Source organism: Leptonychotes weddellii, chromosome 6 (assembly GCF_054177405.1).
Source record: "Leptonychotes weddellii isolate Sample4059 chromosome 6, ASM5417740v2, whole genome shotgun sequence".
Classification (NCBI taxonomy): domain Eukaryota; kingdom Metazoa; phylum Chordata; class Mammalia; order Carnivora; family Phocidae; genus Leptonychotes; species Leptonychotes weddellii.
In genome coordinates this window covers 102,767,113-102,788,885 of record NC_138374.1, presented here as the reverse complement: position 1 = coordinate 102,788,885, position 21,773 = coordinate 102,767,113, and the positions used below count along the sequence as shown (strand labels likewise).

General features: G+C 39.9%; 1 protein-coding gene across 1 annotated transcript in view; it reads left to right on the top strand.

Annotated features, from left to right (window-relative positions):
* The first annotated feature begins 2,647 nt into the window (after nucleotides 1-2,647).
* The window catches only part of CENPF (centromere protein F), a 57,317-nt gene continuing 38,191 nt past the window's right edge, over nucleotides 2,648-21,773 (top strand). The window contains exons 1-7 of the mRNA XM_081824798.1: nucleotides 2,648-2,805; nucleotides 5,309-5,511; nucleotides 6,742-6,938; nucleotides 11,974-12,095; nucleotides 12,471-12,562; nucleotides 14,408-14,699; nucleotides 15,831-16,033. Of these exons, the coding sequence (XP_081680924.1) occupies nucleotides 5,350-5,511; nucleotides 6,742-6,938; nucleotides 11,974-12,095; nucleotides 12,471-12,562; nucleotides 14,408-14,699; nucleotides 15,831-16,033 (1,068 nt within the window). The 5' untranslated portion in view covers nucleotides 2,648-2,805; nucleotides 5,309-5,349. The remainder of the gene's footprint in view (nucleotides 2,806-5,308; nucleotides 5,512-6,741; nucleotides 6,939-11,973; nucleotides 12,096-12,470; nucleotides 12,563-14,407; nucleotides 14,700-15,830; nucleotides 16,034-21,773) is intronic.

Here is a 21,773-nt window from a genome sequence, read left to right as displayed (position 1 = left end):
CCTGAGACACAAGGGGCTCCAGAACACAAAACTTTTGAGTCAGAAATATGCTTCCTGTGGTTGTAGCAGGAAAAGTGGAGAGAAGAATGGGTGTAGATTTGGGCAAATTTGTAGATGTTGGTGACAGGCAGTTGAAGGTGTTCCTGTCAGACGTCTTTCATTTTCTGTCAACTGGGAGATGTGGTCATCTTCTGAGAGCCAGAGTAGAGATAGTAGTTGGAGGATATCAGAGAAATTTTGGACTTGGGAGAAAGGACTGTGGAGCAGCATTGAGACCCCAGTTAGAAGTCATATATTTAAAGTGGTTCCTATGGGGGTGCCTGGGTGGTTCAGTTGGTTAAGTGTCAGACTCTTGATTTCAGCTCAGGTTATGATCTTGGGGCCCTGGGATCAAGCCCCACATCTGGCTCCGTGTTCAGCATGAAGCTGACTTGGGGTTCTAGCTCTCCCTCTGCCCACCCCCCTCCCCGGTTCGTGCTCTCTCTAATAAAAAAATAAAGTGGTTCCTATCTGCACAGATGCACAGTCCTGGGATTTTTCTCCAGCCCCATTCTGGAGCATCAGTGCTCTTAGGAAGGGTCTGGAAAGGTGCATGCATATAGGTTTGAGGAGACAGAACAAGAGGCAAGAGAGTTGAGGATAGTAGCAGAATAGTGGTTTAAGTGATGAACCCTGCAATCTAAGCTGGAGAGGAAAAGATAGAAAGACTCAAGGGCACTGATTCATAGACAGAAAGTAGAGATGGTGGTTGAATAGTCCAGAGAGAATAGACTGACTCAATGAGAGAGCAGCTTTAAAAGGAGAAGTGAGGGAGTTGAAAATGACTCTCAGAAGACATCTGTGTTTTGTTGGACGGGATTCACCCCCTTCAGCCCCTAAAAATAGAGGCAGGGGAAGGAAATCATAATTGAAGTCACAGAATAATCTCCATTACATGATTCCCCTGTTCAAGAAGTCAATGTATTTCTTTACTGATTTTTTTTTTTTTTAAAGATTTTATTTATGTATTTGAGAGAGAGAGAACACATGAGAGGGGATAGGGTCAGAGGATGAAGCAGACTCCCTGCCGAGCAGGGAGCCCGATGCGGGACTCGATCCCAGGACTCCAGGATCATGACCTGAGCCGAAGGCAGTCACTTAACCAACTGAGCCACCCAGGCGCCCTTTCTTTACTGATTATTATAGATGAATGTAATACAAGGCTTGGCTATACAGTGACCACTCAATAGGTATCTACTAAGAAATGAATAAATCAATAGTAAATGCAATCCTTGAAAATCCTCTATTGTATGTCTTTCTAATTCTGTTTTCCTTAGGCAGCTAATAGTTGAATAATTACCCCTAGGAAGCAGTGGAGTTGTGATTAGTGTTGGAGTCAGAATTTGGTTCAAAGCCCAGAACAACCAAATGCTAGACTAATCATGGCAGTATCCAATAAAAGTTCTCCTCACCTATTGGCTCCCTCCCCATTTTGGGGGGATTCGGGGATAGTGGAGAACAAGGCCTTTCTCCAGATAGTAGATTTGCATCCCAAGATGGTCTTATTTTTTATGTGCAAAGTTACTACGGAGTTACTAGAGATACGAAAATGAATTAAAACAGATTTTACTCTATAGGAATTTTCAAGACTGCTAGGAGAGACAGACAGACATAAATATAATATATACACCGATTTCTAGGAAAGATGTAGGAAATAACTGTTTGGAAGGGGTGGGTGAAAATAGGGAGGTTTTATGTAGAAAGTGGCATTTGATTTGGGTACTGAAGGATGAGCAGAAAAGGTAAGGGACTATCTAGAATGCAGTAAGCATCTAATGAAAGGTGGAGAGAGGGTTACAAAAAGCTTGGAATCTATTGAGGAGGACAACAGCATCAGAGATATATTAATGTAACAATTCATTGTTTTGGTTCTGTTTTTGAAAGCTTATTTTTAATTGAATAGGGAAATAGAACAAGTACATAAATACACACAAAACTAGTGGGCTTCATAAAAAGGAGAGATTACATCCAGTTTTGGAGATTCTTCTGGCTGCAATGTCCTCTGCTGGAATCCAGCTAACAAGTGTTTGGACTCACCTCTTTAGGGTATGATCAACAGAGGACAGCAGTTAAGAGTGAGATCCTGTATGCTCTAGATTCAGTTTCAAATTAGGGAGCTTCTATGTGCCTCAGTTAACTTATTTATTTATTTATTTATTTATTATTATTATTATTTTTTTTTTTTTGCCTCAGTTAACTTTTAAATAAAATGGAAATACTTTCCTCAAGGAATTGTTAAGAATGACACTGGACGAAAATGCACAGCAAGCGTACTACCTCGTATCTATGTCCTAAATTGTACATTTAATAAATAGATACCTAAAGTGTTCTTCAGACAGCACAATTCCGCTGGTTGTGGGCGATAGACCACACCCTCCTAATTGGCCCGCGGGGTTCCCCGGCTTTTGCGGAAATAGCGGTTCAAACGCCTCACAGCCTCTGAAAAAGCACGTGGTCTCCGCCCTCCCACAACAACAAAAAAACACTAACTCTAGCGCCCGCCCCAGGTGGTGAGGACTTGATTTTTAAATCCATCCAAAAGAACCAATCAGAGCCGGCAGTCCGAGTGCGCGGAAGCCGATTGGTCCATTACTACTTACGGTGACCAATAGGCTTGGAGGGTGAGTTTGGTCTGTCCCGGAAGCGGGCGAATCGAAAAGCGGTGGCGGCCGCGGGCAGTTTGAATTGGAATCTGGGCTGAAGCCAGCGGAGGCTGCACTCGAGCCCGACTCTCTGAGGGGTCGTCTTTCCCTCCCCTCCAGCAAGGTGAGTGTCCTGCGTGGGTCGTGGCTTCGGCGGCGGGCGTGGGGGGGGGGGCCTCGGCTGGCTTTCTGCCCGAGGATCCTGGGCCGGGATGCCTGTGGGATCGAGCTCCCGGGCCCAGGGGGTGCAGCGTACCTCCCCTCCCACCTGACGGGACCGGAGGTTCGGCCCGGGTGAGGTTTATTAAGGCTGTCGGGGCCCCTCTGCTCCTGGGAGAGCTGTGCTCGCACTAGTGTCCGCACACTCGGTTCGCTCACGAGCTTGTACTTTGGGGGATCAGTTTCCTCCTCTGTAACATACGTGAATTGGAGATTAGCAGATATTTCTTAGCAGCCGTCTACGTCCAGAGCCAGTGGTCCCTTTTTGAAATTTGGACGTCGGTCCTTTGTTGCATGGAGGAGATGAAAGCTTGGGTTTTTTGATCGGCGCGGCACGTTGGTGTGCCTATTGTTAGTTGCGAGAGCGTTTCTCCCGTCTTCCACATTTATTTGGACACGCTTGGGTGCCTGGCTCTGCTGTTATGAAGACCCAGAAATAAATAAATGACCTGAGTCCTATCCTTGAGTTTTGTCTAGAGGAGCAGAGTTTTCACTTTTAGGCTCAGCCATGGCATTGTAGGCGGCGACTCGGGGTTTCTTGGCTGAGATGGGAGCTCCTTTTAAAGGGAAAGCGTTGAAGTGGGCCTCCAGTGCTGGGGGTAGGTGATTCGGGCATAAAGAGTGCCCTCCCCATATTTAAGATAGAGAGAGCATTTTCTGCAAAATCCTTGCAGGAACCTTGACACCTGGGCTGTACTTCAACTACCCACCCTCCTTTACACCTGTTGCTCCTTACATCTTAATCTGGAGATTTACACTCTTTGTCCTTTGCCCCAATGGCTCCATACAGACTGCTGATGTTTGATGCCTTAATCTGATCAAAATTAGCTTGAGTCTGGTGATTGTTTTAACCACTTCTTTATAGCTGTATCTTAGACTTTGAAATGGCAAAGCATTCAACTTGCTAGTTTTCCTTCTGTTTATTTTCCTCATCTCTATCATCTTTCTGAATTGACCCTTTTAATATTTTGTTGGTGATGGTGTCTTGATGTAACGATTTCAGTGGCTGGCAGATCTGTTTAGGACAGTTATCGGTTGTGGGCCTCTGGGGTATTGTACCCTCATCCCTGCATGGGCGGGCTAGATTGGAATGGAGGGAGAAGCCTATTGTGACAGTGTAAATTGTCCTTTGTTGGTGGAGAGAGAGGTATGAGATTTCTTTCAGCAGTTTTTGGGCAAATGGAAGTGGAGTTTAAGATGCTGTGTTCAAAGAACTGAGATCTGGAAAAAGAAAAAAAATTAAACTGGCAGAGAAAACACTGCTTTCCAAGGCTTAATATCTAAACTATGTTTTCCACGAACTTTGCTCTCTTAATTTTTGAACATCTTTTTATCATTCTTAGTACTTTTATCAACTGTTTATTAGTTCTGATAAAAAGTTTCATTGATACATCAATTGAAGCAAGACACTAAAATGTTTGTGGACTTCATGTAGTAAAAAGCGGATTCTCACCTTCCCCAAATAGCTGGAAAATGAATGCTTTTCTTTCATTTAAGTTCTAGAAACTAATGAGTAAAGAACAATTACCATACTTTTCTCCCAGCTGATTTGAATTTCCTAAGATGTGGCTGAGGAGGTAGGCCACTTCCCTCTTGGTACCAGAGGCTGAAATATACAAATGAAGTGTTTTCGAGTATTAATATAATAGCTAACAGGTACAGAATGCTTATCAGGAAATATAGGACTCTTCTAAGGCTTTGGGAAGTCACTGCCATGATTATCCACACTTTACAAAGTGTGGAAACCAAGGCACAGAACAGTTAAGTAACATGCCCAAGGTCACACATCTTGTACGTGGCTGAGCTGGGATTTGAATTACTGAGGCTATATACCGGTTTCCTCATCAAGGTCTGTCTGGAGCATGGCTTTACTGCATTCTAACGCTAATATGGCATTTGCTCTTTGTTCATTCATGCATTAATTCAACACATGATAACTGCTGGGAAGGGGGACGGGGATTGTGCCAGGAGATATGACCAGGTTAGGGATCTCCCCAGGTAAGAGGGACAAAGTATGCATGACAGTGATGTGAAGAGAGAAGGAAGGGCATTTGCAAAATAACTTATCATGAGTTTTCTTTGTTTATAGGACCTATTTCACCTATTGCAGAGCAAAGTACTCCTGTTTTATATCATGATAACAAAGTGAGAGGTAGAAAGCAGGTAGCTAAGAAGTCAAACCTGAGAAACAGGAAAAACAGAGAGCCAGGGAAGCCACACAAGCATCTTAGGTACCTCACAATGAGAGCGATTGGTGGTCACCTTTCAGGGGGTGGGGAAGATCGATGTCCTACTTCCTTATCTTCTGAAATGTGAAGCTTGGAAGCTCCTTAGAGACGCCTTAGTCTCTGAGGCTTTTAGGTCTCTTTTCATGACAGTAAGACCAACAGTCTGCTTTTTCTCTCCAGTTTATTTATAAATGTGTGACTGGTAAAGAAAGGAGAGCAACATGAGCTGGGCTTTGGAAGAATGGAAGGAGGGCCTGCCTACGAGAGCTCTTCAAAAAATCGAAGAGCTGGAAGGCCAGCTGGACAAACTGAAGAAAGGAAGGCAGCAAGCGCAGTTCCAGCTGGAGACTCTGGAGGCCGCACTGCAGAAGCAGAAGCAGAAGGTACCACTGAAGCGCTGGCTCTCAACCAGCGTGTGGATTATTTGATCTTGGTCTGCAATTTCGAGAAAAATGAGTGTGCTCTCTGTGGGTGGTAATCTGCCCCTCTCCTTCTTCTCCAGCCTCTGCCCCTCATTTCGGCTTACCTGCTAATATTGAGGGCTGCTGAGTTCCATTTTCATTCTGTTTGGGACCACACATGGGAAACTGCTTTTGGGTTCCATACCAACATGGCCAAAATTCTCGGACTCCGAATCTGGGCGCCAGTATTAGGGCACTTTGCAGTCCAAATGGATATTGCTCCCTGAGTGTGGGCTTTTCACCTTGGCATTCCCAGACTTCTCTTCTGGGCTAGGAAATGAGAACTAAAACAGTGCTGCTTCCTTCCCTCTGCATTAGCCAACAAGTTAGTGGTACAGTCACTGCTTCTGAAATGGCTTCCCTAGTGGGAGAATTTTTATAACAACTGGCTTCAGTGGCCAGACTTTCTTTTCTTTTCTTTTTTTTTTAAGATTTAGTTTATTTCCGAGAGAGCGAGGGAGAGAGCACGAGTAGGGGGAGGAGCAGAGGGAGAAGCAGACTCCCCACTGAGCAGGGAGCCCGATGCGGGGCTCGATCCCAGGACCCTGGGATCATGACCTAAGCTGAAGGCAGACGCTTAATCGACTGAGCCACCCAGGTGCCCCAGTGGCCAGACTTTAAAATGAATTGCTAAGAGAGATTTATAGGGTTTATTTTTTATTTTGTTATACTTGAAAGGACATTAGAGCCAAATCCCTTTCCAGGAAGGGTATGTATAGCCCTGACCAAAGACAATATAATCCATGACTTTATAGAACTTTTCTATCTAGACTTCAAAGTGAGGTCATTTAAAATTGCTGTGTTCCTGGGGTGCCTGGGTGGCACCTTCGGTTAAGCATCCAATCTTGGTTTTGGCTCAGGTCATGATCTCAGGGTCGTGAGATTGAGCCCCAGTCAGGCTCTGGGCTCAGCATGGAATCTGCTTGGACTTTCTCTCCCTCTGCCTCTCCACCCTGTGCTTGTGCTCTCTCTCTCTCTCAAATAAATAAATCTTTAAAAAAAAATTTTGTGTTTGTGAAGAAGCACTGACCTGTGGATTACAGCAACCACATCTCACAATAATTAGTTGTCGGTGTTACACTCAGATTTACAAATACTTGGTAAATTCACGCAGTAAAAGAGACCTATTTCTTTCTGCACGATCTCCATTAGGTTGAGAATGAAAAAACAGAGGGCGCAAACCTAAAAAGGGAGAACCAAAGCTTGATGGAAATATGTGAGAATCTGGAGAAGACCAAGCAGAAAATTTCTCATGAACTTCAAGTCAAGGAGTCGCAAGTGAATTTCCAAGAAGGGCAGTTGAACTCCAGCAAAAAACAAATAGAAAAACTGGAACAGGAACTGAAAAGGTAATTATGTTTGAGTGGTATTAATGTGGATATCCTTTATATGTGTTCATTGGATGCTTTTATCTTTTCCTTTAATGGTGTAATTATATGTCGCAATCATTTTCCCAGTGAAATGAACAATGACTTGAGGAAAATTAATTCTTCTATACTTTAGTGCTATAATTGCATGGCTCAATACTATGTAAATGCATTAAATGGCTTCTTGCTTATTCATTTATTCATTCAAGATATATTTATTAAGCTGCTTCGTGGGCCAGATGCTGTGTTTTCTACCAGATGATGTAATATTAAATAATACCAAATCTCTCAACAGTGAGTACTAGAAGATGGAGAGGAGTTAAGCATATCTAATACCAATGGCTTCTGTTTCTTCCTCTGAGTGGAAAAGCTGTTGTAGAGAATGAGAGAGAACGAGGGAATTTCAAAAGACCTAGGAACACTGAGGGCCCAGTTGAGGTTGGAGACCAGGAGTTTATAGTGGGACCCATCTATAGAGTTGTATGCTTTTTTTCTTTTCCTTTTAGCATCTGGGAGGTAAATGCTGAGAATGTAAACAGGAGGATTGACTTGGGGTTGTTTTTGGCCAGGGTAATGGGATGGAAGATGGTGGAATATTTAAGGATGCTGGGGAGAGAGTGGTTAAAATTATGTGCCGTGGAATCTAAACGAGTACACGAAAGTGTACTCAAGAAGGGGCTCCTACTGGGGCACCTGGGTGGCTCAGCCCTTAAGCGTCTGCCTTCGGCTCAGGTCATGATCCCAGCGTCCTGGGATCGAGCCCCGCATCGGGCTCCCTGCTCAGCGGGCAGCCTGCTTCTCCCTCTCCCACTCCCCCTGCTTGTGTTCCTTCTCTTGCTTTGTCTCTCTCTGTCAAATTAATAAATAAAATCTTAAATTAAAAAAAAGTTCCTACTGAGATCCCCATCTTCCATCTTAAGTATTACATAACCAGTTTGCCAGTTTAAGCAATAAAAAATGGTGCCTATGACTTCTTTTCCATTAAAAAAAAAAATATCCAAACAACTTGAGACATTAATCAAAATAAATCCAGTGGGACCAAAAGACTGCTAGCTTATAGATGGTATCTTCTTGTTCTAATAGTGGAATTTTGTCAAAATAACAAGGAGTAATACAGGTGGAAAGCAAAGTGGATGTCAGCAGATTGCCCCATTGTTGATTCTGCTAATACACACCCAGAAATTTAAAAAAAGCAAAAACAAAAACAATTTCATTTTGAAATAACTTTAGATTTATAGAAACCGTTGTTAACATCTTACATAACCAAAGTACAGTGACCAAACCAGAAGTAAACATTGATTCAATACTATTCACTAAACTATGGACCTTGTTAGAATGTCACTGGTTTTTCCAATCATGAGCTTTCTTTGTTCCGTGCTCTGATCCAGGATTCCACATTACATTTAGTTGATATTTTCATCATCTCTTTCTAAGCTGTGACCGTTTGTTTTTTTTGTCCTTGAAATTGTTTAAGAGTCCTAGTCAGCTCTTTTGTTAGAATAGTCCTCAGTTTAGTTTGTCTACTGATGAGATCAGGGTTTTTCAGCAGTGGCACAGTTCCCATTTGGGACTAGATGGTGCTTTGCTGGGGAAGGCTGTCCTGTGCGTTGTAGGACACATAACAGCATTCCTGGCCTCTACCCAAAAGATGCCAGTAGCACCTCCCCCACGTGCATGTTTTGATAATCAAACATGTCTCTAGGCATTGCCAAATGTCTTTTGGGAGGGTAAAATCATCCTGGATTGAGAACCACTGGGTCAGACTGAGGTTATGAATTCTGGGTAAGAATACCACAGAAGTAGTGATGTGCCTTTCTCAGTGTATCCTATCAGGAGATACATGACCTAATAGGACTTTTACCCTGATTCCCTGGCTGAGGTGTTGTCTGGGTTTCTCCACTGTGAAGTTACACTGTTTTTCCCTTTGTAATTAATAAAGATCTTGATTCCATGAAATTTTTTTTTCCTAATGTGGCCACAATAATCTTAATTATACCTACCTCTCAAATTGAAAGTTAAAATACTTTAAAATTACTCTTATTTGTCTTCCTGTGAAGATAATTTAGGTACACAGGAATCTCTTCCTAATTTTTTTCCTACCCACGTAGGAAGGTGGGTCTCTATAAGTTGCATGTTGGAATGATAAGTAACTTCTATCTCATTGAGTTTTTTGTTTTCTTGTTTACTGTCTGCCATACCAGACTCCATGAGAACAGAGACCTGGTCAGTCTTATCAGTGTACCCCGTGCACCTGGCAGGCCCTCAAATATTTGTCAAATAAATAGATGAAAGATAGGTAGTTGTTTTTGGAAAACAGATGTTAGGGAAGTAGGAAGCTTACTTTCAGAATGCCAGAATAGTTTTCTTTGAAAGTACATTTTGGCTGCTGGTTTTAGAAATACAGGGTTATTTTTATTTATTTTTAAAAATCTTATTTATTTATCTGAGTGAGGAGAGATAGAAAGAGAGCGAGCAAGCTGAGGGAGAGGCAAAGGGGGAGAGAAAAGGAAAGAATCCTAAGCAGACTCCCTGTCGAGTGTGGAGCCCCATGCGGGGCTTGATCCCATGACCCCAGGATCATGACCTGAGTGGAAACCGAGAGTCAATCACTTAACCGGCTGAGCTACCCAGGTGCCCCAGAAATACTGGTTTTAATAATTTAGACAGAAATGTTTGTATTTTTAACATTTGAGGTAAACATTGTTTTGTATACATGTCTATTTTTTATTGCAAAGTGACATTTGGTGGCAATACCTGCAGATATAAAGTGCTCAGAGTTGTGTGTGATACCTAGCAACTTGGTAAGTGTTAACATTATTATTATCAGTTGTTATAGTTGGGGTTAGGATAGCACACTTAGTTTAAAAGTATTTTTATTATCTGTGATGTAGATATAGATGTTTATAAACTATATAAACCTCAGACTGTAAAAACTATTAAGTTAAAAAAACAAACTATTAAGAGTACAGTTTCCTAGAATATAAAAACCATAAACTAGAAAAACTATTGAGTGTATTCAGATTCCCACTGCTAACCTTCAAGTGCAGGCAGAAACTTATTTTCTCCATCAGTGGCCACTGATTAGGTTTCTGGAAGGTCTCAAATAAGTTAGGTTGAACCACTGGAAATGTTGGTCAAAAACTGTTGAGTACTGACAATCTCATACAGTTAAACCGCTTAATTTAGTGCTATTTTGGTGGCAGTTTTTGTTTTTCTTCGTAGGAAATAGGAGAAATAAAGGCTTATAGAAATAGTAGTGTATAGGGGCACCTGGGTGGCTCAGTCGTTAAGCGTCTGCCTTCGGCTCAGGTCATGATCCCAGGGTCCTGGGATCGAGCCCCACATCGGGCTCCCTGCTCCGCGGGAAGCCTGCTTCTCCCTCTCCCACTCCCCCTGCTTGTGTTCCTTCTCTCGCTGTGTCTTGCTCTGTCAAATAAATAAATAAAATCGTTAAAAAAAAAAAAAGAAAAATAATAGGGTATAGTTTTATATTTAAAATAAACTTTTTTTCTAATGAAAGGATAGGCAGAGGAGGATGAAGTGTGAATTTGAGAGGAAAAAGAAACACCGATTTTTACAGGCTTCTTTAAAATTCATCTCTAAAGTCACCAAATTTGCTACACCTTTGGTAGTCTATAGACCTGGACCATTCATTGTGGTAGCTACTGGCTACATGGCTTGAAATGTGGCTATTACAAATTGAAATGTGACAGGGCGCCTGGGTGGCTCAGTGGGTTAAGCATCTGCCTTCAGCTCAGGTCATGATCTCCAGGGTCGTGGGATCAAGCCTCGCATCGGGCTCCTTCTCCCTCTCCTTCTCCCCTTCTCCCCTGCTTGTGCTCTCTCTCTCTCAAATAAATAAAGAAAATCTTAAAAAAAAAAAAAAAAAAACAAATTGAGATGTGCTATAAGTATGCAATGCACACGAAATTCTGAAGGTTCAGTAGAAAAAAAAGTAAAATATCTCAATAATTTTAGTATTGACTGTAAGTTGAAATGATAGTATTTTGAAAATATGGAATTAAATAAAATACTAATATTAAATCCATTTGTTTCTTGTTACTCTTTACATGTTAGTAGAACCTTTCTATTGGACAGTGCTGTTACCAACCATAAGCTCGAATGTGAAGATTTGATTTGCAGAGCAGTCCTTTTTAGCCCAGACATTGCCTTTTCCTTCCCAGATTGAGTTTGGAGCTGAGTGGAGCTAGGGCACTGGGGCACTTCCTTCACTCCTTGTTTTGAGCAACATGTCCATGAGAAAGAGACTGCACATCATTAGCTCTTCTATGGGGTGTTCATTTCATTTCTTGTGTTGAGCTAAATTAGAGACATTACAGACTTGTGAGAATTGAGTCCTCTTAACTTAGGTTGTTTGATTTTGAAAGGTGTTCAGAACTTAAGTGATAGAAATATTCTGTGCATATATACAATATATACTTTTCCCATTTCTTTGTGACTGTTTCCAGCCCTGTCTTCTCTAGATGCACTGTTAACTTGATTTTTGTGTCTGTGTTTTTTAAAATGTCATAAAATACATGGCAAGTCTATGTTTTTGTCATGACTTAATATTCACAAGTGATGTCAGTTTTGTGATTTGAGCCCATGTGTCAGTGACACCAGTTTCTTTCTGTTTCTGAAGTTCTTTTATTGTTGTTTTTAAATATTCCTGTGTCTTTCTTTGGCTTAGAGTATAAAATTTGCTCAGAATATATCCCCAGCCTCCCAACTCTATAACTATAGTGTCATTACAGATCTTCATGATAGCCTTTATAACATTGTAATTATTGGTTTATATTTCTGTTTCCCTAACCAGACTGAGTTCCTTTGAAGACGGGGGGCCTGAGTTTAGGTCTGTTCCATAAGTTAGTTCTTATTAAATGTCTGTTGGACCAATGAAGTGGTAAGAATTCTTAGAGGGTGTGGTTTTTGTAAGTTTATTACTCTCGGAACAGGTGGTGCTGGCGTTCAGTAGCGTTTGCTCTGATTTGTGTCCTCTTGGGTCCTTTTCTAACAGGTGTAAATCTGAACTTGAAAGAAGCCAACAGGCTGCACAGGCTGCAGATGTCTCTCTGCATCCATCCGCGACACCACAAAAAATCTTCGCAACTCCACTAACACCAAGTCAATATTATAGTGGTAAGGATTTTTTCCCTTCATAGCTCTTTTACTGGAATTTTAATTTGGTCAAAGAAATCAATTAGTTCATCTTTGAATTCAACTTTTAACTTGGGCATTAAAAAAAAAACCTTTTAATTTGGGCATTAATGCACTACATATCCATTTGTGTATCTTTTGAGCTATATGGAGCTACCAGGTTAAGCCTTTAAACTTTTCATTTTAGCCTGTAGTGTGTTTTAAAAATAATTCAGTTTCAGAATATTCAAACCCAGCATCTGTTTACTTAGTGTACCGCAATATTCATTTCTAGACTATTGAAATGATTGTTGATCTGTGAATTCCTTTATGAAATCAATGACTGAAGTAAAACTGTTTCTCATTGTCTTTGTTTAGTTTCCAAGTATGAAGATCTAAAAGAAAAATATAATAAAGAAGTTGAAGAACGAAAAAGATTAGAGGCAGAAGTGAAAGCCTTGCAGGCTAAAGTAAGTTAATTATGGGCCTTACAATAGAGTATGCAGTTGAAGAAGTACTTTGATATACAGGTGTCCAGGGTTGGAGAAAAATCTGGTTCACGTAGAGCTTGACACATTTTTCTTACACTAAGAAGGTAAAGTTCCTGGCTGATTACCTTAGTTATAATTACTTTTTGGTTTTTAAAAAGTAGGAGTAAAAAAAAATAGTGTGGGGAGATCAGTTTATCCCTAGACATTAGATGTTCATAAAATTCTACAGAAACTGTAGCCATATAATTATTTCCCTATTGAGATCTAATGGTAAGGAGAGGGGGGGACCAGGGTTATTCCAGACACTCACTGTTTGGCTTTATCACCTGGAGGCCATTGATTGCTTCCCACTCAGGCCTTACGGAATGTGCTGATTACCACCAGGGACAAGGGGTTTGAGGGTCATTATTTATGTGCTGTTTATTTAGAGGAGAACGTTATCAAGATAATCTCCCCAATTCTGTTAAATAAGTTGCTGGACAGGGTTTTAAGCTCCATTTTGGTATGGGTAAATAGGCAGAGAGGTGGGCGAAGAGGTTTGTTTAGTGTCAGCAAAAGAAACAAAATGCAGGTTTTAGAAACCCCTGCTTCTAGTTAAGGGACTGACCCTAAATATACCCGGTATCTGTAGAATTTACCCTTACCATTTCTGCTTGTGTGATGTTATTTGCTAAAAAAAAAAAAAAGGTAGGGGGGAAACAATAACAACCTAAATCCTAGTTTTGCACTTAGTGTTTTATTTCTGCTAACCACAAGAACTCGCTGAGATGGGACCATTCACACAGTTTAAGGCTGGATTTATAAGTAGATACCTTACATACTGAGGATCACAAAGTACCTATGAGAGCTTTAACACTTTCAGTTATTCTCATGCCCTTGACCCTTGTTTGGAGGTCAACAGGATTCTGATATGTAGCAAAGGTGTTTCTTCTCGCGGTGAATAAAAATTAAATGGTAATTCTCTGGTTTGTCATAGAAATATCATGTGCTTTGTGATCCATTTCAGCCATTGGTGCCCACTTTGCTCCTGACATTGATTCCCAGAGTTTTTCTGGTGGAGAAATTTGAGTCTCTACAAACATGAAACCTCTCTGTGTGGCAAGAAAAGCTCTTGCTATAAAAAAATTTAATGCACCATCTATAGCCATGTCTTGATATTTGTCAGAATGGAAGTAGAGAGAACAAAAGAAGGAGATAAGGGGGATTTATTTGACGAGCACTGAGAAATACATAGAATTGTCGAATCATTGTACACCTGAACTAATATAACACTGTACGTTAACTATACTTGAATTAAAAAAATAAAGAATTCAAAGCAGTAGCAAATCCACAAATGTGTATTATATAACATAAAACACCTTATATGACATTTTTGGGAGTGGTATGGTGGAAAGTGAGATTCTTGAAAGAGTTCTTTGGGTTAATATTTAATTTTGATCCTCTTTGTGCAAAGCAAGTGGAGGAGGTGACCAAGGACAGGCAAGCAAAGGACACCAAATTTCAAAACTCAAAATGGTAGTGAATACTCACTTGTGTTTAATGGAGTATATGAGGGATGCAGAATAAATATAAAAACTGAGCCCATTTTAATAGATTGGGACTCAAATGGTACTGGCTTAGCCTTCAATGCTATAGTCTAACCATTAGACAGTTCCTGTCCTGGATATTGGGACCTAAAGGTTCCCTTGACTTGATAAACATGCTTTCTTGGTATGCAGTGGAAGTGGTAACTTCTTGGCATTATGTCTTTATGTGCTATCTGAAAATAAATAGCCTTGAATATTGAGATGTTTAAAGGGCTCTAAAGAGTTTCTATCTTTACAGAAAGCGTGTCAGGCTATTCCCCAAAGCACAATGAATCACCGGGACATTGCACGACATCAGGCTTCCTCATCCGTGTTCTCATGGCAACAAGAAAAGACCCCAACTCGGCTTTCATTGCGTGCTCTAAAAACTCCGATTAGGAGAGATTTCTCTGCATCTCACTTTTCTGGGGAACAAGAGGTGACTCCAAGTAGATCAACTTTGCAAACAGGGAAAAGAGATGCTAATAGCAGTTTCTGTGATAATTTGGGCAATTCTCACCTTTTGGACCAATTAAATGCCCAGAATCAAGGTAAATTGAGCTAAATTAAATTGAAATTAAATTTTCCTGAGATAATTTCGGGGGTGATGCCAGATGTTTTTAATCCTAAAAGGTGCTTGTGTGTTTTGTTAGACATTTCAAAGCTCTATATCTCAATCTGGTGATGTGAAATACTGTTTTTGGGATAAAAGATACCACAATTTTGGAATGTCCTTTTATCAGTACTATAAAGCTGGTGCCTGGAAGCCTTCCGAAGTAGTCTGAGTGGCTTTGTCTTTCCAGAAGTAGGGTGAGTAGGTTACAGTTGACACGCCCCACGCTTCTCCTGTGTCTTCTTTGGTGGCCCATGGAACAAGCCTGGGGTCTGGCCAGCTTTGACCAGAGGTGTGGCATGTGTCTGCGGGGCAGCTTTCTCTGCACTGCCAGGTTGTCCATATGGGAGCAAACCTGTAACCTTGGCTGGAGTACCACACCACAGCTGACAGCCAAGGGCACCAGGTGGTGTTTTGGAATCTACTCTGCAGACGACGATAATTTCCAGCGCTATGATATATAGAAAATCACCGTCCGTGATCACTGGTGAGAATTGTCATGCCGCCAATGCCGTTGGAACTGGTATTGTTTGTATGTAGAAAAAAAAATGAAAAAAAAAATTATTGTTAATTTTGGCAGTATAGGAGGTTCACACTGTCTTGATCTTTACTGGAGGTAAAGCTACCAGAGAATACAGGAGGGTGAATTTTATACTGCTTAGCATTCATTTGCATGGATATGGGCACAAAACAAATAGTAGTTTGCCAGTGTATAAAACCAAGTGGTAATTTTTACGTAGGGTATTATATGGGATACACTTTTTGCAGCCTCAATAAGATACTCTTCATGATTTTAGAAAACCATTTTCTTTCCCGAGTTTCTCTGAAAACATTAGAAAATGTGTTTCTCTTGCTTCCCATGGATATTTGAATACAAATGACAATAGAGACTAACCACTGAATTAAATCCAATTAAAGTAGTTTCTGTGTTTAGTGTGAATTAATTTATATTTGTCCCACCAAAGATTTCAGAGCAGATTAATAACAAATGATACATTCTCAATTGAGCTGTAAATTTTTTGTCAAAAATATATATTAATTAAAGTGTGGGTTTTGTTTGTGATTGAAGAGCTAAGGAACAAGATTAGTGATTTGGAACTACATCTGCAAGGACAAGAAAAAGAAATGAAAGGCCAAGTGAATAAATGTCAAGAACTCCAACTCCAGCTGGAGAAAGCAAAAGCGGAATTAATTGAAAAAGACAAAGTTCTGAATAAAAGTAGGGAGGAACTGGTGAGATCAACAGCACAGTATGACCAGGCATCAACCAAGGTACTGGACTTCTCATGAGTTGTTGAAAGCCTACATTTCATCATACAGTTCTTTGGAAATTTTTTTCATACAATACCTTAACACTTAAATTTATGAAATAAATGTGAGTAATGAACCTCATTAATACATACTAGGCAGTATTTGTGCAGTTGAAGTAGTAGGTTCGTTTAGAGTTGGGTAGATGTGGGGTCAAACCCATACTGCACGTTTTCCTGGCAAAGTGACTTGGGCAAGTTACTGAGCTCTTGTCCATCTAAGTGGGTGGGGAAGAATGAAGATTATGTGTATATGGCGCTTGACACATACAAGAGGCGACTAAGTAATGGAGCTTTAAAAGAGGCAGGGGCGCCTGGGTGGCTCAGTCTGTTAAAAGTCTGCATTCTGGGGGCGCCTGGGTGGCTCAGTTGGTTAAGCAATTGCCTTCGGCTCAAGTCATGATCCCGGAGTCCTGGGTTCAAGTCCCACATCAGGCTCCTGGCTCAGCAGGGAGCCTGCTTCCCCCTCTGACCCTCTCCTCTCGCATGCTGTTTCTCACTCTCTCTCTCAAATAAATAAATCTAAAAAAAAAAGAGTCTGCCTTCTGTTCAGGTCATGATCCCAGGGTCCTGGGATTAAGCCCCATGTCAGGATCCCTGCTCAGCCAGGAGCCTGCTTCTCCCTCTCCGTTTGCCCCTCCCCCTTCTTGTGTTCTCTCACTCTATCTCAAGTGAATGAATTAAATCTTCAAAAAAAAAAAAATAAAAGAGGTTTAGGACATATGATAGAATTTAATTGATCTCTTTTTTGATCCAATAAATGTACTCCTGTGATTTAATCTTAAGGCTCCAATTAAGGCCAAGCTTCTTAGCACATTTGAGGGTGTTTTGTTGTTGCTTTGTCCCCAACTTAACTCTAGTGTTTTATTCCCTTTTTTCTATTCATTCATTCATGTACTCATTTGACAAATATTTGTTGACTGCCTACTGTATGTCCGTCACTGTTTAGACCAGGGAAATGAAGCAGTGAGAAGATAGACAAAAATCATTGCTCTTGGGGAGCTTCATCCTAGTGGTGGATGTAACATAAATATATAGTCACATAGATAATATTGTGTATGGTGACAAGTGCAGAGAAAAATGAATTATCTTCTAGGACCAACTGTGATTATTTGGTGTTTCCTGAACCCAGTCTTCATCTGGGTCCAGTGTTTCTTTTTTTTTCTTTTTTTTTAGATTTATTTATTTTAGAGCATGTGCACATGCAGGGGGCAGGGGCCGAGGGAGAGAGAGAATCTCAAGCAGACTCCCTGCTGAGTGGGGAGCCTGATGTGGGGCTTGATCCCATGACCCTGAGATGACCTGAGCCGAAATCAAGAGTGAGATGCTCAACCAACTGAGTCACCAGGCTCCCCTCTCTGGGTCCAGTGTTTTGCTTACGTTTGCCTTTCTTCCTGGTATACTCTTTATACGCACACACACACACACACACACACACACACATAATATATATATATTTCTGGATTTTATTTACAATTTGTTGAGGATTTTTTTGTCTATATTCATGAGGGATATTGGTCAGCTATTTTGTACTTTTGTTCTGTCTTTGTCTGGTATTTGTATCAGAGGTCATAGTAGCTTCATAAAATGAACTGGGAACCGTACCCTTCTATCTTTTGGAAGAGATTGTGTAGAATCGGTGTTATTTCTTCTTTATGTGTTTGATAGAATTCTCCATGAAACCATCCAGTCCTGGAGATTTCTTTTTTGGGAGTTTTAAAATTACAAATTTAAGGGGCACCAGGGCGGGGCGGGGGCACAGTCGGTTGAGTGTCTGACTCTTGGTTTCGGCTCAGGTCATGATTTTCATGGGTCATGAGATCAAGCCCCACGTTGGGCTCTGCACTCAGTGTGGTGTCTACTTGAGATTCTCTCCCTCTCCTTCTGCTTCTCCCACTCATGCACTCTCTTTCTCAAATAAATAAGTCTTTAAAAAAATTACAAATTTAATATTTAAAATAGATATGTAGCTATGAAAATTATTTCATACTGGATAAGTTGGGATAGCTAGTGTTTTTATTTTATTTATTTATTTTTAAAGATTTTATTTATTTATTTGACAGAGAGCGAGAGAGGGAACACAAGCAGGGGAAGTGGGAGAGGGTGAAGCAGGCTTTCTGCTGAGCAGGGAGCCTGACACAGGGCCCAATTCCCAGGACCGTGGGATCATGACCTGAACCGAAGGCAGACGCTTAATAACTGAGCCACCCAGGTGCCACTAGCGTTTGTTTTTAGAGGAAATGGTCCATTTTATCTAAATACTTAAAAATATAGTTATTTGTAGTATTTTCCTATTCTTTTGATGTTGTTAGGTCAGGTGATATTCTCTGTTTCTGATATTTCTGTCTTCTCTTGCTTTCTCTTTGTCAGTCTTGCTGGAGCTGTATCAATTTTGTCAGTAATAATAATAAAATTTGTCAGTTTGTTGATCTTTTATTGATCTTTCCAAAGAATCACCTCTTTGGTTCATTTATTTTCTTTTTTTCAACTTGATGTATTTTTGCTCCTTTATTTCCCTCTGCTTGCTTTGGGTTTATTTTGCTCTTCTTTTTCTAGGTTGTTGAAGAGGGGAGCTTAGATGATTGATTTGAAACTTTTCTTTTCCAGTGTAGGCATTTAAAGCTATAAATTTCCTTCAGTACTGCTTTAACTGTGTCCTACAAATTTTGATATATTGTATTTTTGTTTTTATTCCATTCAGTGTATTTTTACTTTATTTTTTTTTTCAATGCATTTTTAAAACATTTTGCTTGAGACTTCCTCTTTGCCCCATGGATTACTTAGAAATACCTTGTTAAATTTCCAAGTGTTTGGAGATTTTCTTCTTTCTGTTATTGATTTCCATTGTGTTCAGAGAACATACTCTATGATTTCAATTCTTCTAAGTTTGTTGAGGCTTGTTTTATGGCCTAAGACAATGGTCTATCTTGGTATGTTTCATGGGCACTTGGGAAAAAAGTGTATTCTGTTGTTGGGTGAAGTGTTCTAAAATTATCCTTAGCCCCAGATTTTCAGTTGGTTGATGGTGTTGTTGAATTCTTCTATATTTTTGCTGATTTCCTGTCTATTAGTTGTTGAAAGGAGGATAGTGAGAGTCTTCCAAGATTGTTGATTTATCTATTTCTCCTGTCAGTTCTCAGTTTTCGCTTCACATATTTTGTAACTGTTGTTTGGTGCATACACATTTAGGATTGCTGTGTCTTCTTGGCGGATTGACCTTTATCATTATATAATAGTCCTCACTGTCTCTGGAAATTTTCTTTATTCTGAAGTCTACTCTTTCTGGTATTAACATAGCCACTCCAGCTTTCCTTTAATGTTTGCATGATGTATTTCCTTCTGTCTTTTGATTTTCAGCCTATCTTTTTATTATTATATTTGAAGTGAGTTTTATATAGACAGCATATAGTTGGGTATATTTTTTAATCCATTCTTCTACCAACTGTCTTAATTAGCATGTTTAGGCCATTTACATTTAATGTAATCATTGATTGGTCATGGTTTAAAACTGCCATCTTATTTTTTATTTTCTGTTTCTTTTTGTTTTTCATTTTGTTCATTTCCTGTGGGTTACTCAAACATTTTGTAGAATTTCACTTTATCTAGTGGGTTAGATGTATTTCTTTGTAGAGCTTTTATAGTGACTGCTCTAGATAATATATTATATATACACATCATTTGTTGGTCTGTTGGTGTTGTCATGTAAGAAGTTCTAATGGATTACAGAAAATTTACTGCTCTTTTCATCCTTTTACCCTCCCCTATTTATAATACAATTTTCTTAAGTGTTTTCTCTACCTACATTTAGAACTACATTAGATGGTGTTATAATTTTTGCTTTAACTGTCAAACATAATTTAGACTTTCTTTCTCTTCTCCAGTTTTCTATCATTTATGGCAATATTGTTGGACCTTCCAAGGTCCCTTCTTTCATCATTTCCTTTTTGTTTAGAGAACTTCTTTTAGCCTTTTTTTTTTTTAGGGTTGGTCTATTGGCCACATAATTCTCTTAGTTTTCTTTCTTTGGAAATGTCTTGATACTTCATCCTGGAAGGTGTTTCCTCAGGATACAGGGTTTCTGGGTTGACTGTTCTCTTCTTTCAGCACCATCATGTTTTTCCCTTGGGTCCCAAAGTCCCTAGTCACTCAGTCTTCTTATCTCCTTTCAGAGCTTTCTTAACGTTTGTGAAGGGTTTTGAATTGTTCTCAATCTGAGGAATAGAGAAATGTACGTTTATTCTATCTTCCTGGAAGCAGTAGTCTAGGTTCATTTTTTTAGACATTCTCCTAGTGCAATGCTTTGCACAGAGATATTGTTGATAAATACTGATTCATTGTATGAAGGTGCAGTGGAGGATCAATGGGAACATGACCTACCTTGACCAACATATTTATTCACTTTGTGCAGTCTGAGTTTGTAGGTTGGTTTTCTAAGTTAGAGAGACTTGGATTTGAGCCCTGGTTCTGCCACATGCCACTTGTTTTGCTTTTGAATTCTGAGCCTCCCCTGCCGAATCAATAAAATGGTGTTAATGTCTGTGTTATAGGGTTGATGTAAAGATTGAGATAAATTTTGTAAAGGCTTTAGCATAGTGCCTGGCACATGGTGAGTTTATAATAATACATTAGTTATTATTGCATTGAGTTCCTTGTCATTTAAGCTTTTTTTCAGTTGCATTTCTGCCAACTCAGGCCTTCCTATATATGAGTTAACTTATCCTATTATATTTTGTCTTACTGGTTTTGGAGTGACAGGATCACTGAATCTTTGTTCTATCTAGCATATTTGATAAGGTCTCTTCTATCAGATCATGAATTAAAACTTTTGACTAGGACAGTGCTGAGAACACAGCTCTGGCTTTCTATTAGAAACTTTCCTCCAGGTTCTTCAGATTCATTTGTTCAATGCTTTCTGGATACCTTTTTTTTCCAGTGAGCTTCAAATCTACCTAACTGAAAATTCAGACTACCTTTCTCCCTCTTGCCCCTTAGGATAATAGGACCTGATCAGATGTGTTGCTGAAATCAAATTATGCTTTGTTTATGCTGTTCCCTGACCTACCATTAGAATTACCCATTAAGTAGAATGGAACTAATTTAATCAAAATCAATACCATATTCTTTTGTCAATGTATGCTGTTTCTAGTATGCTTCTTTTCCAAGTATTTGCAAACTGTGTGGGATACATAGTTGGAACTCATGTAGAAACATTGAGGCTGACAGCAAACCTGGAGTTCAGCACCCACATTTCACAGTTGAAAACTCAGGCCCAGGGTGCTGAGTGAGTGCCCAAGGTCATATACTACATATTTTCAAGGATTTCAGCTAGGACACTATTTTAGAATATTATGGAACATTCATGACACCTAGTGGTCAGCTAGTCTTACATGGATTGTGCATCGTCAGAATGTATCAGAATGTCATTGTAAAACATTTAAATAAAATATGAGCATATTCTAAAGGCTCTTTTTAACCTGTTTTGTAGTAAGAAAGTTATTGATTCTGAGATCTGTTAGTGGAATGTGTTGCAGTTTGAAGGAGGACCAGGAGAGGGCACCAAGGGTTCATTCATCTCTGCCTTGCGTGGGCTTTTTTTTCCCTGAGAATTGTCAACCACCAAAATTTCGACCATCATCTGGGCAATGATTTTTTTTTTTTTTTAAAGATTTTATTTATTTATTTGAGACAGAGAGAATGACAGAGAC